Below are 17,099 nucleotides of genomic sequence, written 5' to 3'. Positions count from 1 at the left end.
GATGATAATGACGACAACACTGATGATGGTCGTACTCACTCCTAACATTTATGAGTGTCTTCTGTTTTCCAGATATGAGATGGGTTCTCTATTTATCCTCACTTTACAGAGGAGGAAACTGAAGCATAGATAGGCTAAGGAACTGGTCCAAGGTCATACAACGACCTTGTAAATGAAGCAGCCAGCACACAAACCCAGATGTTTTGGTTTCAGAGCTTATGCACTTCTCTACTATGGTATAGCTGCCTCCACATTTTTTCTTCTTAGGAATTCAGAATTCTTTCCAAACCTAAGAAGAAAACCAACCACAAAGAGATCTTTAACATAAGAAGTGTTTTAGACAGGGCGCCTGGGTGGCACAGCGGTTAAGCGTCTGCCTTCGGCTCAAGGCGTGATCCCGGTGATTTGGGATCGAGCCCCACATCAGGCTCCTCTGCTATGAGCCTGCTTCTTCCTCTCCCACTCCCCCTGCTTGTGTTCCCTCTCTCGCTGGCTGTCTCTATCTCTGTCGAATAAATAAATAAAATCTTAAAAAAAAAAAAAAGAAGTGTTTTAGACTTCATATCTTCTCTAATACATATACTAGGCATACAATAGGGAAGGATAAATAAATGAATGAAAGAATAAAAGGATTGAGAACCCAATGACAATATTTCTGTCATGTAATTTGGCATTTTTTATTAAAACAAAGAGGAATCTACATTAAATGCATATGTCATTGGAAGTGGAGACCCATTCTTTTGCTCCTACTGCATAGTTCATCTTAGAAAAATACGACCCTGGAATGCAAGTTGGTACAGCCACTTTGGAAAACAGTGTGGAGGTCCCTCAAAAAGTTAAAAATAGAGCTACCCTATGACCCAGCAATCGCACTACTGGGTATTTACCCCAAAGATACAGACGTAGTGAAGAGAAGGGCCATATGCACCCCAATGTTCATAGCAGCATTGTTCACAATAGCTAAACTGTGGAAGGAGCCGAGATGCCCTTCAACAGATGACTGGATTAAGAAGATGTGGTCCATATATACAATGGAACATTACTCAGCCATCAAAAAGAACAATTTCACAACATTTGCAGCAACATGGACGGGACTGGAAGAGATAATGCTAAGCGAAATAAGTCAAGCAAAGAAAGACAATTATCATATGGTTTCACTCATTTATGGAACATAAGAAATAGTAAGATTGGTAGGAGAAGAAAGGGAAAAAGGAAGGGGGGGTAAACAGAAGGGGAAATGAACCATGAGAAACTATGGACTCTGGGAAACAAACTGAGGGCTTCAGGGGGAGGGGGGTGGGGGATTGGGATAGGCCGGTGATGGGTATTAAGGAGGGCATGTATTGCATGGTGCACTGGGTGTTATACGCAAGTAATGAATCATGGAACATTACATCAAAAACTAGGGATGTACTGTATGGTGGCTAACATAACATAATAAAAAATTATTATTAAAAAAAAAGAAAAGAAAAATATGACCCTGGGGCACCTGGGTGGCTCAGTCAGTTGAGCGTCCAACTCTTAGTTTTGGCTCAGGTCATGATCTCAGGGTTGTGAGATCAAGCCCCACAGACTCCACACTGGGCATGGAGCCCACATGAGATTCTGTCTCTCTCTTTCCCTCTGGCCCTCCCCCCTTTCTCTGTCTCTCTAAAAAAAAAGAAAGAGGAGGAGGAGGAGGAGGAGGAGGAGGAGGAGGGAGGAAGGAAGGAAGGAAGGAAGGAAGGAAGGAAGGGAGGAAGGGAGGAAGGGAAAGAAAGAGAAAAAGAGAGAAAGAAAGAAAGAAAGAAAGAAAGAAAGAAAGAAAGAAAGAAAGAAAGAAAGAAAACGAACTATGACACTAACTCACTATGGGACATTCATGAATTTTGAGCAGTAGATTCAGAAAGTATAATTAGTTTATATACATCAATCCACACTCCTCTGATTGTTTCCCCTTTCAGCAATGGCTTAAATTGGTGACTTGGCACTTGGAAGTTTAGAGTCCATGTGGCCCTAGAACTAAGCAAAGCCAACTGAATATTATCCATGGGATCCACATTTTGGGCAACATGGCAGATCAGATGACCCAAAAAAATACTCCCAAATAGAATACCTAAAAATATTGGATAAAAGTTCAAAACTTTTTTTTTTCACATGCATGGCTGAGCAATAGCAAAGTAAGAGAAATCCCTTATAGGTAAGGAAAAAGACAAAACAAAAATCCAGAGAAGCAATTGAGCACTAAAGCCAATAATGACCTTGGTGCCATCCACTGATCATTAGTAATCTCGAGTGTCTTCTCATATTTTCATATTATGATCCACACAGAAAATAATATTATTATAATAGCAATTGCTAGAATAAATGGGAACATGTACATGTGATTTTGCAAAAACATTCATATTTACTTCATATCAGACACATAGAATATAAAGTGTTAAATACTAAATATATTGAATATATTTACTGAATATACCCAATATAAAATATAAATATGTAATTTGAGCTTTCTTTCATGAAGAACATATATATTTTTCATTTTGTGTCATGCTTGAGATGGCTGCATATAATTCCCGATCAAAATTTTTAATGATGGTCTCTTTAAAAGTCTCACTATAGATAAGGAGTTTTTTCCATAAGTTTGTAGCAGATAAAAAATTAATGAACTTGGTAACCAATTAAAAAGTTAGGAAAAGTATAAGAGAATAAACCTAAAGAAAATAGAAGGGAAAAAAATAAAAATTAAAAGCAAAAATTAATGCCTTCAAACAAAGAAATGCAATGCAAAAGAACAACAAAGATAAAGCTGGTTCTAAACTAATAAATCTGACAAACTTTTCAGAAAATTGATCTAAAGAAAACAGAAGACACAAGCAAACAGTTTTTATACAATGATAAGAGTATAGTTTGAAAAGCTCTATGCCAATAAATTTGACAATGTATGCGAAATGGACAAATTCTTAGAAAGATATATCTTTATAAACTGACTGAAGATAAAATTAAAAACCTGACTGATTCTAAGACAATTAAAGAAATGTAATCAGTAGTTTAAAAATCTTCCTATAAAGACATACCAGGCCCAGACAGTTTTACAATATAATTCTACTAAATACTCAAGGAACAGATAATTCCAATTATACACAAATTCTTTCAAAGAACAGAAAAAGAGACTTCTCAACTACTTTTACAGATCTTACATAACCCTGATACCTAAACTAGATGAAGACATATGACAATGAAAACAAACAAATAAACAAACAAAAAACCCACAGAACCTAACTCATGAAAATAGTTGGAAAAATAAGGTATTAGAGACTGAGTCTCACTAGGGGTGTGAAAGTTGGCTTTGTTTTTAAAATGCATTAACATTAGAAAATCCAGTATCACAGTATCTCATCAGTATTGATTAATTCCAAAAATTCATTTAGTCATCTCAGTAGGTGCCGAAAGAGCACTTAATAAAATTTGACATACATTCAAAATCTAAAAACTTCTTAACAATGGAGGAATGTAAGTGAACTTTCTCAACCTAATAAATAGTATTTGCAGCTATTGCATAGGTCATATTAAACAGAGAAATACTGAAAGCACTTACTTTAAAAACAGAAATGGTGGGGTGCCTGGTGGCTCAGTCTGTTAAACGGCTACCTTCAGCTCAGGTCATGATCCTATGGTCCTGGGATAGAGTCCCGCATCGGGCTCCTTGCTCAGTGGGGAGCCTGCTTCTCCCTCTGCCTCCCCACTTGTGCTGTCTCCCTCTCTCAAATAAACAAATTAAATCTTTAAAAAAAAAAAAAACAGTAAAAAATTAACCTGTGACTCCAGAATACACACATTAGTGATAAAACTATAAGGAATGTGGGTTAATAACGCAAAACTCAGGGAAGTGGCTACCTTTGGGCAGATATCATCAGGAAAATGGGTAGTGGATACACAAGTGGGTATTTTATTATTATTTTTTTAAACTGTACATACAAAACCACACAGGCACGCACACACAAATATAAAGTATATTATTCATAATGTGTTTGCAGATGAACTGAAACAATGATTCATTCTGCAAATGTTTGGCAAGACCAGAATGATGGCTAGTCTGAATAATGTGGTAACTACAGTAGAAATTTAAATCACCTTCTCTTTCATTGGACAAGTTCAAGCTTGCCTCCGAATAAGTCATATTTCTACACTAAACTTAGATAATACTTCAACGCATTTGGGAACAAATTCCAAATGAACTGCTCATGTCACCATGAGACTTAAAGAGGAAGAATTGTATGTGAAACTCATTCTATTTCCTAAATAAATCTACCATGATTAAAACTTCAGTGTTCGGGGACCACCTCTCACAATCACTAGGTTGGTTTTTTAGAAACCTTTTGTAAAAAAATCTATTCTTTAATAGTACACAGTGGAAAGGAACAGCCCTTGTCAAATGAACTCCTATTGATTGCAGAACTCTTCCCCTTTGTTCTATGCACATTAAACTCAGCCCCCAAATTCTAAGAGGTCCCACAGCAATGCTAGTGTGCTGTATTAAACCACAGTACCAGTAGAGTTCCAGATTTTCTGCTTGGCCTGTTCAGACACACACACTTTGGCTGGCATTGGGGCCCAAGAGGGGGCATCGGGACTAATAAGGGGAAATTCTAGTGAGGATTTTTTTAAACACTTTTTGAGTATGAGATGGGGAAAAAAAGGCTTGGCGTTGAGCAGGAAGTGTGCACTTTCCTCCAAAGAATTTTCCTCCAAAGAACTTTCTGCGCTTCAGGTTCTCAAAGAGATAAAATAGAAACCAGATTGAGTTCAACTCCCACTTTAAAAAAAAAGAAGAAGAAAAGAAAAGAAAAGAAGAAAGGAATGTGTGTGTTCTTTGAGTGGCTTCTAGTGGAGACAACTATGTGTGAGTACAGCAGGCACTCATTCCTTCTTTTTATTTTGTTGTATTTAAGGAAATAGAGACTAGAGTATGTAGGTAGGAGCTAGTAATGAAATTAGGTGTTCAGTTTTCCATTCTCAACCTATGAAGTATTATTTGCCTATGGCTGGGGTCCATAGTCTGAGTTACTATAAACATTATTTTTAAATTCCGAACAGTCCCTAAAGTTTCCCAAGGAATATAATTTCCAATTCTCCTTTTTTTCATTTCCAAAATGTGCTCAAGCTGTTGCAGAGACACAACCGTAATGCCTAGTTCATGACCACCAAGATCAAACAGCTGTTTCAAATTCTGCAGCTCCGAATTCTTCTACTTCTTTTGAATTCTCTAGTAACCTACTATACCAGGTCTCCAGTGACCTGTTAATTCTCCAGTGATGTCCAAGTCATCCAAAGAATCCATCTCCAGGCTAAGAAAAAAAGAGCCAAAATGTTCCGACGGGGAAAGACCACCCCAATGAGTCCTCTAGAAAAGTAGGCCACTGAAAAGTCACAACAGCTTCTTTAAAGGTCAGATAAGTTACAGAGAGTAATTCCAGAGAATTTATATAAAGGCAAAGGGCTACAGAAAAGTCCAGGAGGAGTTGGCTTTTTCCTGGCAGATAAAGGAGCTCTCCGTTCTACCGCATGTATTCTGAATGAATCCCTTTTCTTATTCTTTCTCACCCTTCATATTTTATCCTCCACTCGCTACTCTCTAAAATGTTACCTTGCAAGGAGTATCAGGGGGAAAATGACTCAGGACCTGACCTTATAAAAGGGAAAGTTCTGAAAAACACAAGATGACAGGGCTGGAGCTCCCTCTAGAGCCCATCCTGCACTCAGTGGAGGGTCTCAGTACAGTGAAGGGCTGCGTAGATCCTGGCCCATTTCCCCATGTGAGTTCATCTTGCTGGAGAGCCCCTTCCAGCAGACTGAGAGGTCAGGAAGAGAAGAGCTATTCGTTACGACCTCCAGGACACAAGTGGGACACTGCCCGGCAGTGCTCGCCAAACATCTCTTCACCAGCATGTCTAAAAGCAGAGTTTGATGGAGCATTCCTATTTAACACATTCTCTTGTCAACATCAACTCTGGATATTTACTACAAATGGGATCTTGATACTATGCAGAAGAGACGATGTTCATTTGTTCATTACTCAGTTCAGTGGTTTGGGTCATAGTCATACTTGCAGTCATAACAAACTGATATTCTCTTCTTACAATAGCTGATGACTTTAAATTGAAATGAAAATATTAATAAGAAGCAATGTTGAGTTTGTTTTACCTTCTTTAGGAAAGCTACAGAAATTCAAGGAATTAACGTGTTAATGAAAAAGAGAACAACAATCTCCATTTGAGCATTAATCTAAGAATCTTAAATCACTACTTTCTTTGCTTAGGAAGAAAAAAAATAAAGATTCACAGACACAATATTGAGAAACCTAATTTTCAATATATTACAGCTACTTTTAAAACCGCACAGAAAACAAATGCTACTTCTAAATTGTTCCTGTTGCATGATGTTACTAAAGATCAAGAATATTCAATGTTGCTTTTGATGACTGTCAAGAGGAAATAAATTTGAGTAATATCTGATAATATTTCCCTATCATTTGGGAGGAACTTAAATACTTATAAGGGTCTTGACATAATCAAAATCGTCTGGTCCACAATGTCTTCAAAACATGACTTCTTTAAGTTTGTTTAGCTGAAGTTATTAAACAGTTCAAAATTATCTCTGAAATACATCTTTGTTACTTTGAGTCATTACTCTAGACAAATAAAATGGAAAAGCTAGACCCTGTTAACACCAACTTAAACTCTTAGCTGAAGATAGTGTTTTGTTAGTAATGCACGAAATCCATTACAGGAAGCACAATGGCATTTATAGAACACCGAGCAGTTTCTAAAAGGCTTTCACAGCCATTATCTTACTGGATCCTCAGAACAAGTTAGGTCTGGCGTACACAAGTTGTGAAACGGAACTGTCCTTTTTTAAGTTGGGTATTTTGAGTTCCATTTTTCTGTCTACTAAATTTTCTGAATCCTAACCATCCCTCCAGCCCTGCTCTCTTTGGTGGTAGTAGAGTAACAGTAACAACAGTAGACTTAACTAACATTTATTGGGGGCTTACTATGTGCCTGGTCCAGTTATAAGTGTTTCGTGGGCATTAATTCAATAATCCTGAGAATCTTAATAGATAGGTGTATTTAAAGTCTCATTATATTGTGGAAATCAAACTCTGGATACCTGTCTGTCTAGGATTGTTCTTTATTTGCTTTCTCCTTTAATCGCACCCTATCTTTGGTGGTTTTCCTAACATTTGCTTTGTCGGTAAACGTGCAGCTACTAGTTTGCAGGTGATAAATTTTTGATGTTCATAACTTGTGTTCTCTATGTATTTGCAACACAAATATATACATTTAGAAAAATGCAAGAAGTGAAGAAAATGAAAAGCCAAGAGTAGTTAGATGACTTGCTCAAAGTCATCCAGCCAGTAAGTGGTCAAGCGGAGATGCGCATCCTCTGACCACACGCCCAGGTCCCCTTCCCCACCCTATGCCTCCAGAAGCTGTCCAAGTCTATTATCAACCTTCCTGGAGCTGTGTCTGTGATTTGATGATCCTGTCCGGGGGCATCACCACCTTTACCACGGCCATTGGTAAGCAAACCTATTAAGAACATTTCTGCATTTGATGCAGGGCAAGAATGGGTGACGGAGCCCTTGGCCTATAGGAATTCAGTCTAAAAATAATAGCAATGAGATCAGAGGTGTAACCAAGAGGATGCTGTGGGTAAAGAACCACCCAAGCCCTAGCTTAGGGAAATGAAAAGGAAGCCTCCTTAGCAGGCTTGAAGAGAAAAGTCTTGTAAACATTTGGCAATTATTTTCCTTGTAAAGACCAGCCCCTTTTCTTGATACAGCATGGTGAAAATGCATTTTGAAGACATACACTAACCAAAAGCACATCAAGTCAGAGACAAAAGAAAGTAGTAGAAATAGAACTGCACTTGGAATCAGATGCGTTAGGCTCAAGTCTACCAAGGTGTATTTTGGCAAGACTCTTAATTTCTCTCAGATTCAAAGGCAACATTCTGCAGGGAAGGGGGAAAGTCTGATTTTGGCTCAAACCACTCACTGGCATGAGACCCTCAACAATTTTTTAAGCCTCAATTTCTTCATCCGCGAAATGGGTATGACGATATAACCTTGTAGAATTACTGTTAAGGCTAAATATACTAAAGGTTTTTGCAAATGGTAGTTGCTCGATAGTATTTGCCATTACTATTTCTTTACCTAGGAAATGAAGAGACTGCTAAATAATTATTAACATCCTTCCAACTCCTAAAAGCTTTTGAGTCTATATCCATTTGGCACTGGGTTAAGTACACTTGTTTAAATGTTTGCTTAGAGGTGGACTATGTCATTTTTCATAGCATGAATGGCCAGTCGAATCACAGCTGGAAAAATAATTCTCTTTTTCAATCCACCTACAATCTACAGTCAAGGTCATTAATGTAAGAAAGAAAAGCAAAGAAAAATGTCTCAAATATGCTTAGGTTAAGTATATTTTAACTAATCTACCCTCTAATACAAAATTACCTGTGAATTGGTGCAAAACTTCCACAATTTTCCAAAGAACAGATAATTATTTTCCTAAATTCACACAATCATCTTTTCTCTAGAATAGTGTCTTTCAAACATTTTGACTACAGCCTACAGGTAAGCAATACATTATACATTGTAATCTCGTCCACATATACATATGTAAATATTTTAAGAAATAAAGGTTTCACGAAACCCTTACTATCTACATTGCATTCACATTTCCTATTGTTGTAATCTAAGCTTCAATGCTGATCGTGATCTACTCAATTGATGTCGTGACCCATCAAAGGGTCACCAACCATAGTTTGTAAAACACTGCAGTGCAGCATTCCTTTCTCCATGAAGGTTTTTAAGAAATGCCAACTATTCAGTGCTACTTCCATTAACTAATATTTGGCGTTACAAAGATCCATAATATTGCTGGTTTTTAATCATCTGAATCTTAAATTTAACTAGTCTAGCTTGCAACTATCCATGTTCTTAAAATGCTCTGTAAATATATTTATCCTAAATACGCCCTCTAAATTCCCTTTCCCCATTAAAGGCATTATAGAAATCAATTTTGCTTCACAATCTGTAACTAGATTTTCAAAGAGAAACTATAAGAATTCTATTTATCAAGTTTCACAATGACCTTTTCTTTCTTTGGTTGGCTTATTTTAATCCTCCATATTTTCATCTGCCATACGGGAAGTTCGATCATCTCTCTCTTTGAATAGCTTGGTATTAGAATCTATTATAACTCCTGGGGGGGGGTGCGGACAGTAGAGCCTTAATCTTTCCTTCTTGGGAACTGGGATTTGCACACAGCCTTGCACTATAATGCATATCCCAGCTCTCTGCTTGTCCCGTGACAATATATTTTTAAGCCATTGATGATATCAACCTCAACAGGCTTTTAATGTTATCAAATTCGACAGGCTCTGCAACCTATAATTTCTTCTCATCTTTTCTATTCATACTTCATCTATTGGTGTCACTCTTTGCTGTCCCCGTCATTCTCCACAGCTGGATCTATTTGCCTGTTTCTCAAATACTGAGCCTTCTGTCAATGATGATACACACTTCCCATTTTGATTTTTGCAACCTTATTCTTGATCTTCATTAAAGCAAAAAAGAGAGATGTAGAGCACCCTGCCCCCCCAGACGATTTCCACAAGGCATCTCCAGACACTTAAGCAAATGGGCCTGTGATGCATTCTATAACAAAGCTAAGTGAGCCATTGTTTTCTAAGCTGACAAAGAATGAGGAGAACCCTCTCGATTCTTAAGTTCTGCCTGTCTGTGAACTAAAGCCTCTTTTCTGATCGACAATCATTTATCATTAATTTCACTACCTTTCACTACTCTGCCAGTAGCCATTTCACTGATAAGTCATAATCTCAAAATTTCATGCGATTAGCCTAATTTCACTCAGTCTCCCACTTAGGATCCTTTCTCCTTTCTCAGCACACAGAGACAGCCCCTACAGCCACTGCAGCTCTGGTTTCACTAGTGTGGGGAAGATGTCAGAATCCAGGTAAGCAAGACCCAGTGTGGCGATCCCACGCCAGCAACCCTACTTCAGAAAGGTTCGCTTTCTTCTTTCATTCTGTCCAATAGCAGGTAGACAGGGTTCATATCTCCAGTGGTTCAAAAATGATCTTTCTCTTGCAAACCACTCATTTTTCTGTTTCATTTTAGCAGAAGAGATGAGAAATGTGTTCAAGATTACAGTTAGGACAGTTTAAACCAGGAATGGCGCTCTGACCCCGCGCAGGAGCATCATAGAATCATAATCACAATTGGAGAGCTGCATAATATTAATTATGCAAACATTAAGAATGCTAGCAGAGGTTGTTTTGTTTATTTCTTTTTGAAATGCCCCAATGACTTTTCAGAACAGTTTTACGTTTGAGCCATCAAAGAACTTACCTACCATTTGTTATAGGAACCAGCCTCTTACTTTCTGTCATTATTAATATCTTCTTCTTATTATTAAGAATAAAGGTCACCTCCTTGGTCTTTCCTCATATCAAATAAAAATTTCAGTTGACTCATTATAAGCAAAAATTACATTAATTAAAGCTGGTGTTGACCCCCAAAGTTCAAATGTATTATGGAAATTACACTTTAAAACTCTCCCAGTTATCATGCTATTAAGCCCCCAAATTAGAATTCTCTCAGGGTGTTTGCTCTTTGCTTCACACCAGTGTGATCTGAAGTTCTGTCTACTCCTTTCCCCATAGCCTCACACCACACACAGAAGTGCACTGAGCCACGCGCTCCACCCACAGCTATATGCTCTGCTCTGCTCTTTCCTTCACTGAAAATTTTGCTCACTTTGAAAGATTTCTAAGGTATGTACATAAAATGCAATACACTGGCCTGGCCATCTGGATTCTCTGATTACATCATACCAAACGTAAGTGGTAATCACTAAATTATTGTTTTCGTGTCAAGCATCTGATACCACATTCTGGTTACGTATTTATTTACTTATTTATTTATTTGTTGCATAACAGAAGTATGTGAGCACCTTGTTAACACTTCTCAATGCGTAAAAAGCTGTTAAATGTGCAGTCTCGCACCAAAGGAAGAAAACACCTAACGATATACTGCACGGGTTATACAGGGTCTGTTATTTTTCACAGACATTCACTTAAAATCTCGCTGTTATAAAAATCATTTGTTTTGACATTCACATTAATATATTTTTCAACATCTCTTCAATTGTCAGATCTCTTGTCGCACTGCATAAAAGCAAAAAAAAAAGATAGAAAGAAAAGAAAAAGAAAACAGTTTCTAAATTCTCATTTCAAATCACTTTCTTCTAAGTTTGACTTGGTAAATAGGAAATTCTAGAAGTAGAACATGTTGTTAGAAAATGAAAATTGCCCTCACCCATGGTGCACTCTTCCCTCTGCATCTGGGCAAGTGTTTAGAATGCCCTGCCATTGGAAAACCCCTCTTTAAGGTCATTCTGCAACTCTAAATATAGGATGGGTTAGCAGCTCTTTGAGGCAAGACCTCACTTTCTCATACACCTAGCACCAGCCAAATGGCAAAAATTGGTGATGGTCCTGAAGGCCAGTCAATCCCAACTTGGTCCCCTCTTTGGAGACCAGCATCACAGTTCTGAACACACAAGGCCATGCATCTGAGCAGGTCTGGGGCAGGGTCCCTGGCAGGTCCAAGACCACATCTGGATGATGCCCAGAAAGAGAAGAGGAAAGCCTAGAAGATACATCCTCTTCTCTCTGGATTGCTCCTGAAGATATGTAAGAAAATTCAAGCTGGAATGGGGTCCCTGCTCTTATGAAAACCCGATCTTTTGATTCTTACATAAAACCTCCATTTTGAATGATGTTTTTCATGAGAAATCAAATGTTAAGAAAAAATTTGCTGGATCCTAAGATATAACTGATTATGTCCTATGGTTGTAATAAAGATCATTATCCCCGCATCAGAAAAGACCCCCATTTGGGAATAAGTTCATCATGAATTAGGGTGTCGAGTCACAATCACCGCTGTCAAAGAATGTTGGAAAATATCTTTTATGCAATTACTGCTGATGCCACAAACCAGTGAGAAAGACGAGCATTGTGGCTTCAGAGAATATACGACATTCACTTCTCAACACGGCACGTGGGAATTTTAAACTCACCTTTCATTTTTCACCCCATTAATCATTCATTCTTTCTTTATTAACAGCAATTTATTGGATATCTACTATTTGGTATATGACATGTACATACTACTGTGTGCCAAGATATAGCAGTAATAGCACACGAACAGTAACCAGAACCTAACACGCATATAGTTCTTGCTTACTACGCACTAGGCACGGATCTCGGCAGACACATTCACTCTTTAATCCTTGCACCAATCTCCTGAGGTAAGTACATGTCCACTTTGCAGATGAGCAACTGAAGTCCAGAGAAATTAATACCCTGGCTCATACACTTAGTAAGTGTCAGAGCCAGGGTTGAAACCCACATCTTTTTACTCCAGTGTCCATGATCTTGACCTTTATACGATATGAAGAAATACAGACATGGCTTTATGGAACTTTCCATGTACTGGAGATGACAGACAGTAAATAAACACACAAACACATTTATCATCTCAAATGTTGGTAAGATCTGTAAGAAAAGAGCAAGGTGCCTTGAGATAGTTATCATATAACCTTGCAAAGCCTCTCCTTGCAGGCTAAGGAATGTAGTGATTACTTCTTGATGATTCTCATCTCACCTAAACAACAAAGTTATACATTTTAAGAAAGCAAGTTGGCTAAAAATTGCTGGGGAAAACTAAGGGTGGGAAGCTGGGGAAAGTAACTAAGCAATTCAGCCTTTAACCTTTGCCATAGAGCCTTGCCATCTTGGTGGCCCTTCTTGTTGGTATATTCCAAATGACAAGAGCGGAGGGACATGGCAAATGCAATCCCTTCTCCTAACCTTATCCCTCCTGAATAAAAAATCCAACCTGGATCTGGTGCCCCTTCTTCACAGAAGAAAGCAATTACCTCCTCATCTGTTGCTTTTGACCAAGAAGTTTATGGTGGATGTCTAAAAAACCTTAAATTGTACCTTAATGCTTTAGCTTATTTTGTTTTTAAAGATTTTTTTAGTTTTAAGTAATCTCTACACCCAATGTGGGACTCGAACTTATAGCTCCAAGATCAAGAGTTGCCTGCTCTACTGATGGAGACAGCCAGGCACCCCTTCATGCTTTAGCTTATTAAAAAAAAAGAAAAGATTTCTTTGGTCTATAATGGTTAACACTTGGGCTTCTGGAAACAATTCCAGACATGGTTTATAGTCAATAAAACAAATAAACAAAACAACACCTTTATGAGACTTGGCTATTAACAGACTTGGAAACAGACCAAAACACTGATTTAAATAACAAAAACATGGAAACAGAGAACCAAGTTCCCAGAGCAACAAAATTCCCTTTCCATCCTGATTATTAAAAAAAAAAAAAAAAAAAAAATCTGGACTTTATTACCCTACTTGACCAATTACAGATCTACCTCTTTTCTTTTAGTGTCAGAGAAATCATACATAGAAAAAAAAGAAAAGTCTTTCTTCAAGTTGTCTCTCTGTAGATTAGGAAAATTTTGCATCTCTGATTGTAATTACTTATTTTATGTATTATTTTTATGTATTCGGTCTTTATATTAGGCATGGTCCATAAGCATAGGATTACATCCACAAGCAGTATGACATATTAGCTCCTAATTCAGCAGCTTCACTCTATTGAGGTTAATAACGATTTACAGGGGAGAGTGAGAGGGACAGGGCAAGGTGTTCATAATAGCACCATTAATTATATGTGCTTCGCGTTTCTAGATAGAAGAGCAACATCATTTTCAGGTCCAATACATTAAGTACTTTTTCTAGTTCATTGTTCAGAATCATAAAAAGAATAACTCTTGGTGCTGTATTGCCACAAGAAAGTCTCATGCTTCATCATCTTCTTATCATTTCATATGGGATTTTATGTTCTACTAGGCTCTGGTTTACGACATTACTACGTGAAAAGGCTTAGATACCTAAATACACAAGTTAATTGTTTGACTTTCAGGGAGGGTTAAACAGTCTCTAATAAGCAAATAGCACATTAAGTCTCATCTTCCATAGCTTGCAAATTACACTTGAGATTAGCCAAGTTACAGTTAAATTATAAGTATGAGAGGGCTTAACATTAAAGAGGAATAGTTTAAAGGTTAGAACCTAAACTTTGCAAATAGCTTCCATTATGCTAAATTTCTTGTTAGTGCCATGAGACTTGAAAAAAGAAAACCATGATAAAAGTGACATTCTTCAAAAATATCTTCTATAACCCATTCTTTAAAAATCTGTGGACATAATTGACTTAACTGCCTGTCATCGTAATTATTCTTCCTTAACTAATAAATTGTATTAATAAATAAAATTATGTCCTTCTGTGGTTTATCCAGGAATAAAATGCTAAATAAATTGCAAATAGAGATTTTAGAAAGTATGCCTAGAACTTAAAGACCTGCACTCCTCCAAAAATGAAGTCCAGAAATGTCCAAATATCATCAGTATGCAGGCCATCATCACATTTTACACTGACATATGGGAAATAGGATAGTATATTTATGTCAAACTTCTGAAAACATGACATCATATTTCACTACCCCAGAATGATTCCTGTGTGCTCTATTCCAGAAAAAGGAAAGAAAAAAACACTGTAATAGTTGTAGTTGTATTAACTTCAAAGATGGTAATTCTTCGATAGTTTTCTTTCCTTTTTAAAATAAAACAACAACAACAGCAGCAAAAAAACCTGGGTTCAGAGTACAAAAACTCATAAAGATAAAATATTTAAGAATATGTTGTTGAGAAATTACCTGCAAATTACTTTCAGACCTTTGAAAAACAATCTAATTTGAATCATCAGTTTAAATAGGTCATTTGACTTAGAAAAATTAAAATTAGCTGTGCAGGGTCAATTCTTTTTCTAAAACATCTGCATCCTCAATGTCCTATTGTCTTCAAAGTCAAACCAGAGCCAAATGTCAAGAACAATTGTAATATGTGAATTTATTCCAAATCTCAAAGTTAGTCTGCTCCTGAAATGGCCATAAAAATTAACATTATATATAAAAACAGAGGGTGTCTGTGGGGTGCTTGGAGCATTTCAGGAGGATAACAGTGGGGGAGGGGAGGGGCGTGTTTCTCTGCTGGTGCTCACTTCTTGCCTTTCACCTGCACGTGTTCCCAGAACATGGCAAATCAAACTCAGCTGAGACACACACTTCATACACAGCAAATACTTCCATAATACAAGCTTAGTCTCCCACAAGTTTCTCATATCAACCAGCCATACAAGATCATGAACCTTAATGGTCTTGTCCAGCACCTTTAAGGACTTAATCATCCTACAACACTCTGGTAAACTCAGGGATCAAATCCCTACTCCCCAGAAAACCTCAGGCATAAGAATAAGTACCAAATCTTGAAGGTAACAGCTTTTAAAAACAGGAATAAAACAAAACACAAATTAGACAGTCTGACTGCCTGAGATACCCTATATTCTTCCACAATCAGATCATCCATAAAATCAAAAGGACCCAACAATGTTGGACCAGGAGGGTGTCAAGTGCCCTAGGAAGGAGGCTGCCTTCAGAAGTCAGGGCATCCAAGGTGGCTAGTAGAGTGGGAATCCGCTTCACCGGAAGTAGAGAAAAGAGTCAGTTTTGTTTCAGGACTCTCCGAAGCCACCGGGAAATGCATCCCCATCCTTTCTGGGTTAAAAGTAACTTTGATGCTCAGAAAAAGTACTTTCATATCCTCCAGCTAGCAACAATCTATACTCCACGGGCAAAAAGTGATCAGAAATGCTATTGAAAGGGGTTTTCCTCTCAACCTATCTCCCTAAAGCCACTTCCCCAAAAAGAGATCTTGAGAAATCTTGATTCCCTCAAGATCTCTGTTGAAGGATTTAACGTAAGGACCTTTGCTGACAGGGAAGCAAACTGAGGACTAGACATTCGGGGAATCGCTAAGGAACATTTTAAGCTACATTTTTCTTAAAAGGGTGAAACCCAAAACAGAATTAGCATTTACTCATTTCCAGATGGATGATGCATTTTTCATAACTGCCCGGGACAGAGTGAAACAGTTTCACTCCAGCACCACCCCCTCCTGAAGCAAAGACAGAAACAGTCCCAGAGAGGGACAGAGCTGACTGACTCTCCTGCCATTACAACCTCTCCAAAGCCGCTTTCCGCCGGACTGTGCCAGCCCCTCCTTAGTCCCTCAGCTCGCGCACTAAGCGGCCGGCCTCTTCTCCTCATTTTCAGTTCGGAGCGAACTCGGCCCAGCAACCGCCCTTGCTCCCGCGCGTCCCCCCCGGGTGGCGTCCCCCGCGCTTGGGAGGTTCTGGAAAGCCCGGGACAAGGCGCCAGTGCCGGGCTGGGGAACCCCGGGGGTTCCGGCCTCTCAGGGTTCCCGCCCCCACCCCCAACGCCGGAGCGGATTAAGTTGCTCGGCACCCAGCGGCGCTCACGGCCCCCGTCCCTCCCACTCCCGCCCCTCCGGGCTCGGGCGCCCCGCGGTCCCCCCGCCTCCACCGAGGTGAGCGCGCACTCACCGGAGGTGAGCTGCATCCAGGCACAGATCTTGTACACCGTCGCCGTGTTGCAGAAGAAGAAGAGGGTGAAGCAAACGATGCAGGCAATGATGAGCATCATGGAGAGGCCGATGAAGAAGGAGGCGGCTTTGAAGGCGCCCGAGGGCAGCGTGGAGAAGTCCGTGAAGCTGCCCCTGCAGGTCAGCTCCCGGGAGAAGCCGTTGCCGATGCAGTAGTGGAAGAGCCCGAAATAGCCGGCTTGCGGGGTGTCCACGCCGTCGCCAATCCAGTAGGGCTGGATGAAGCACACCACGTTGACGATGGCAAAGCAGATGGTGAAGATGGCCCACAGCACGCCGATGGCCCGCGAGTTCCGCACATAGTTGGTGTGGTACAGCTTGGCAGCCTCCTGAGCCGGGAGCATCGCGGCGGCGGCGGCGGCGGCAGCGACGGCGGCTCCGGGCATTCTCCCCCTCCTCCTCCTCCTCCTCCTCCTCCTCCC

The 17,099-nt window shown here is 39.2% G+C and overlaps 1 protein-coding gene across 1 annotated transcript in view; it reads right to left on the bottom strand.

Moving 5' to 3' along the window:
- LHFPL3 (LHFPL tetraspan subfamily member 3) overlaps positions 1-17,063 on the bottom strand; it is a 372,770-nt gene extending 355,707 nt beyond the window's left edge. Inside the window, exon 1 of the mRNA XM_040644352.1 lies at positions 16,619-17,063. Coding sequence (XP_040500286.1) covers positions 16,619-17,063 — 445 coding nt within the window. The remainder of the gene's footprint in view (positions 1-16,618) is intronic.
- Positions 17,064-17,099: the final 36 nt, after the last annotated feature.

This window comes from Ursus maritimus, unplaced genomic scaffold, assembly GCF_017311325.1.
Source record: "Ursus maritimus isolate PB19 unplaced genomic scaffold, ASM1731132v1 scaffold_3, whole genome shotgun sequence".
NCBI lineage: Eukaryota > Metazoa > Chordata > Mammalia > Carnivora > Ursidae > Ursus > Ursus maritimus.
The sequence above is the reverse complement of the archived record's forward strand: the minus strand, read 5'-3'. Positions and strand labels throughout refer to the sequence as shown.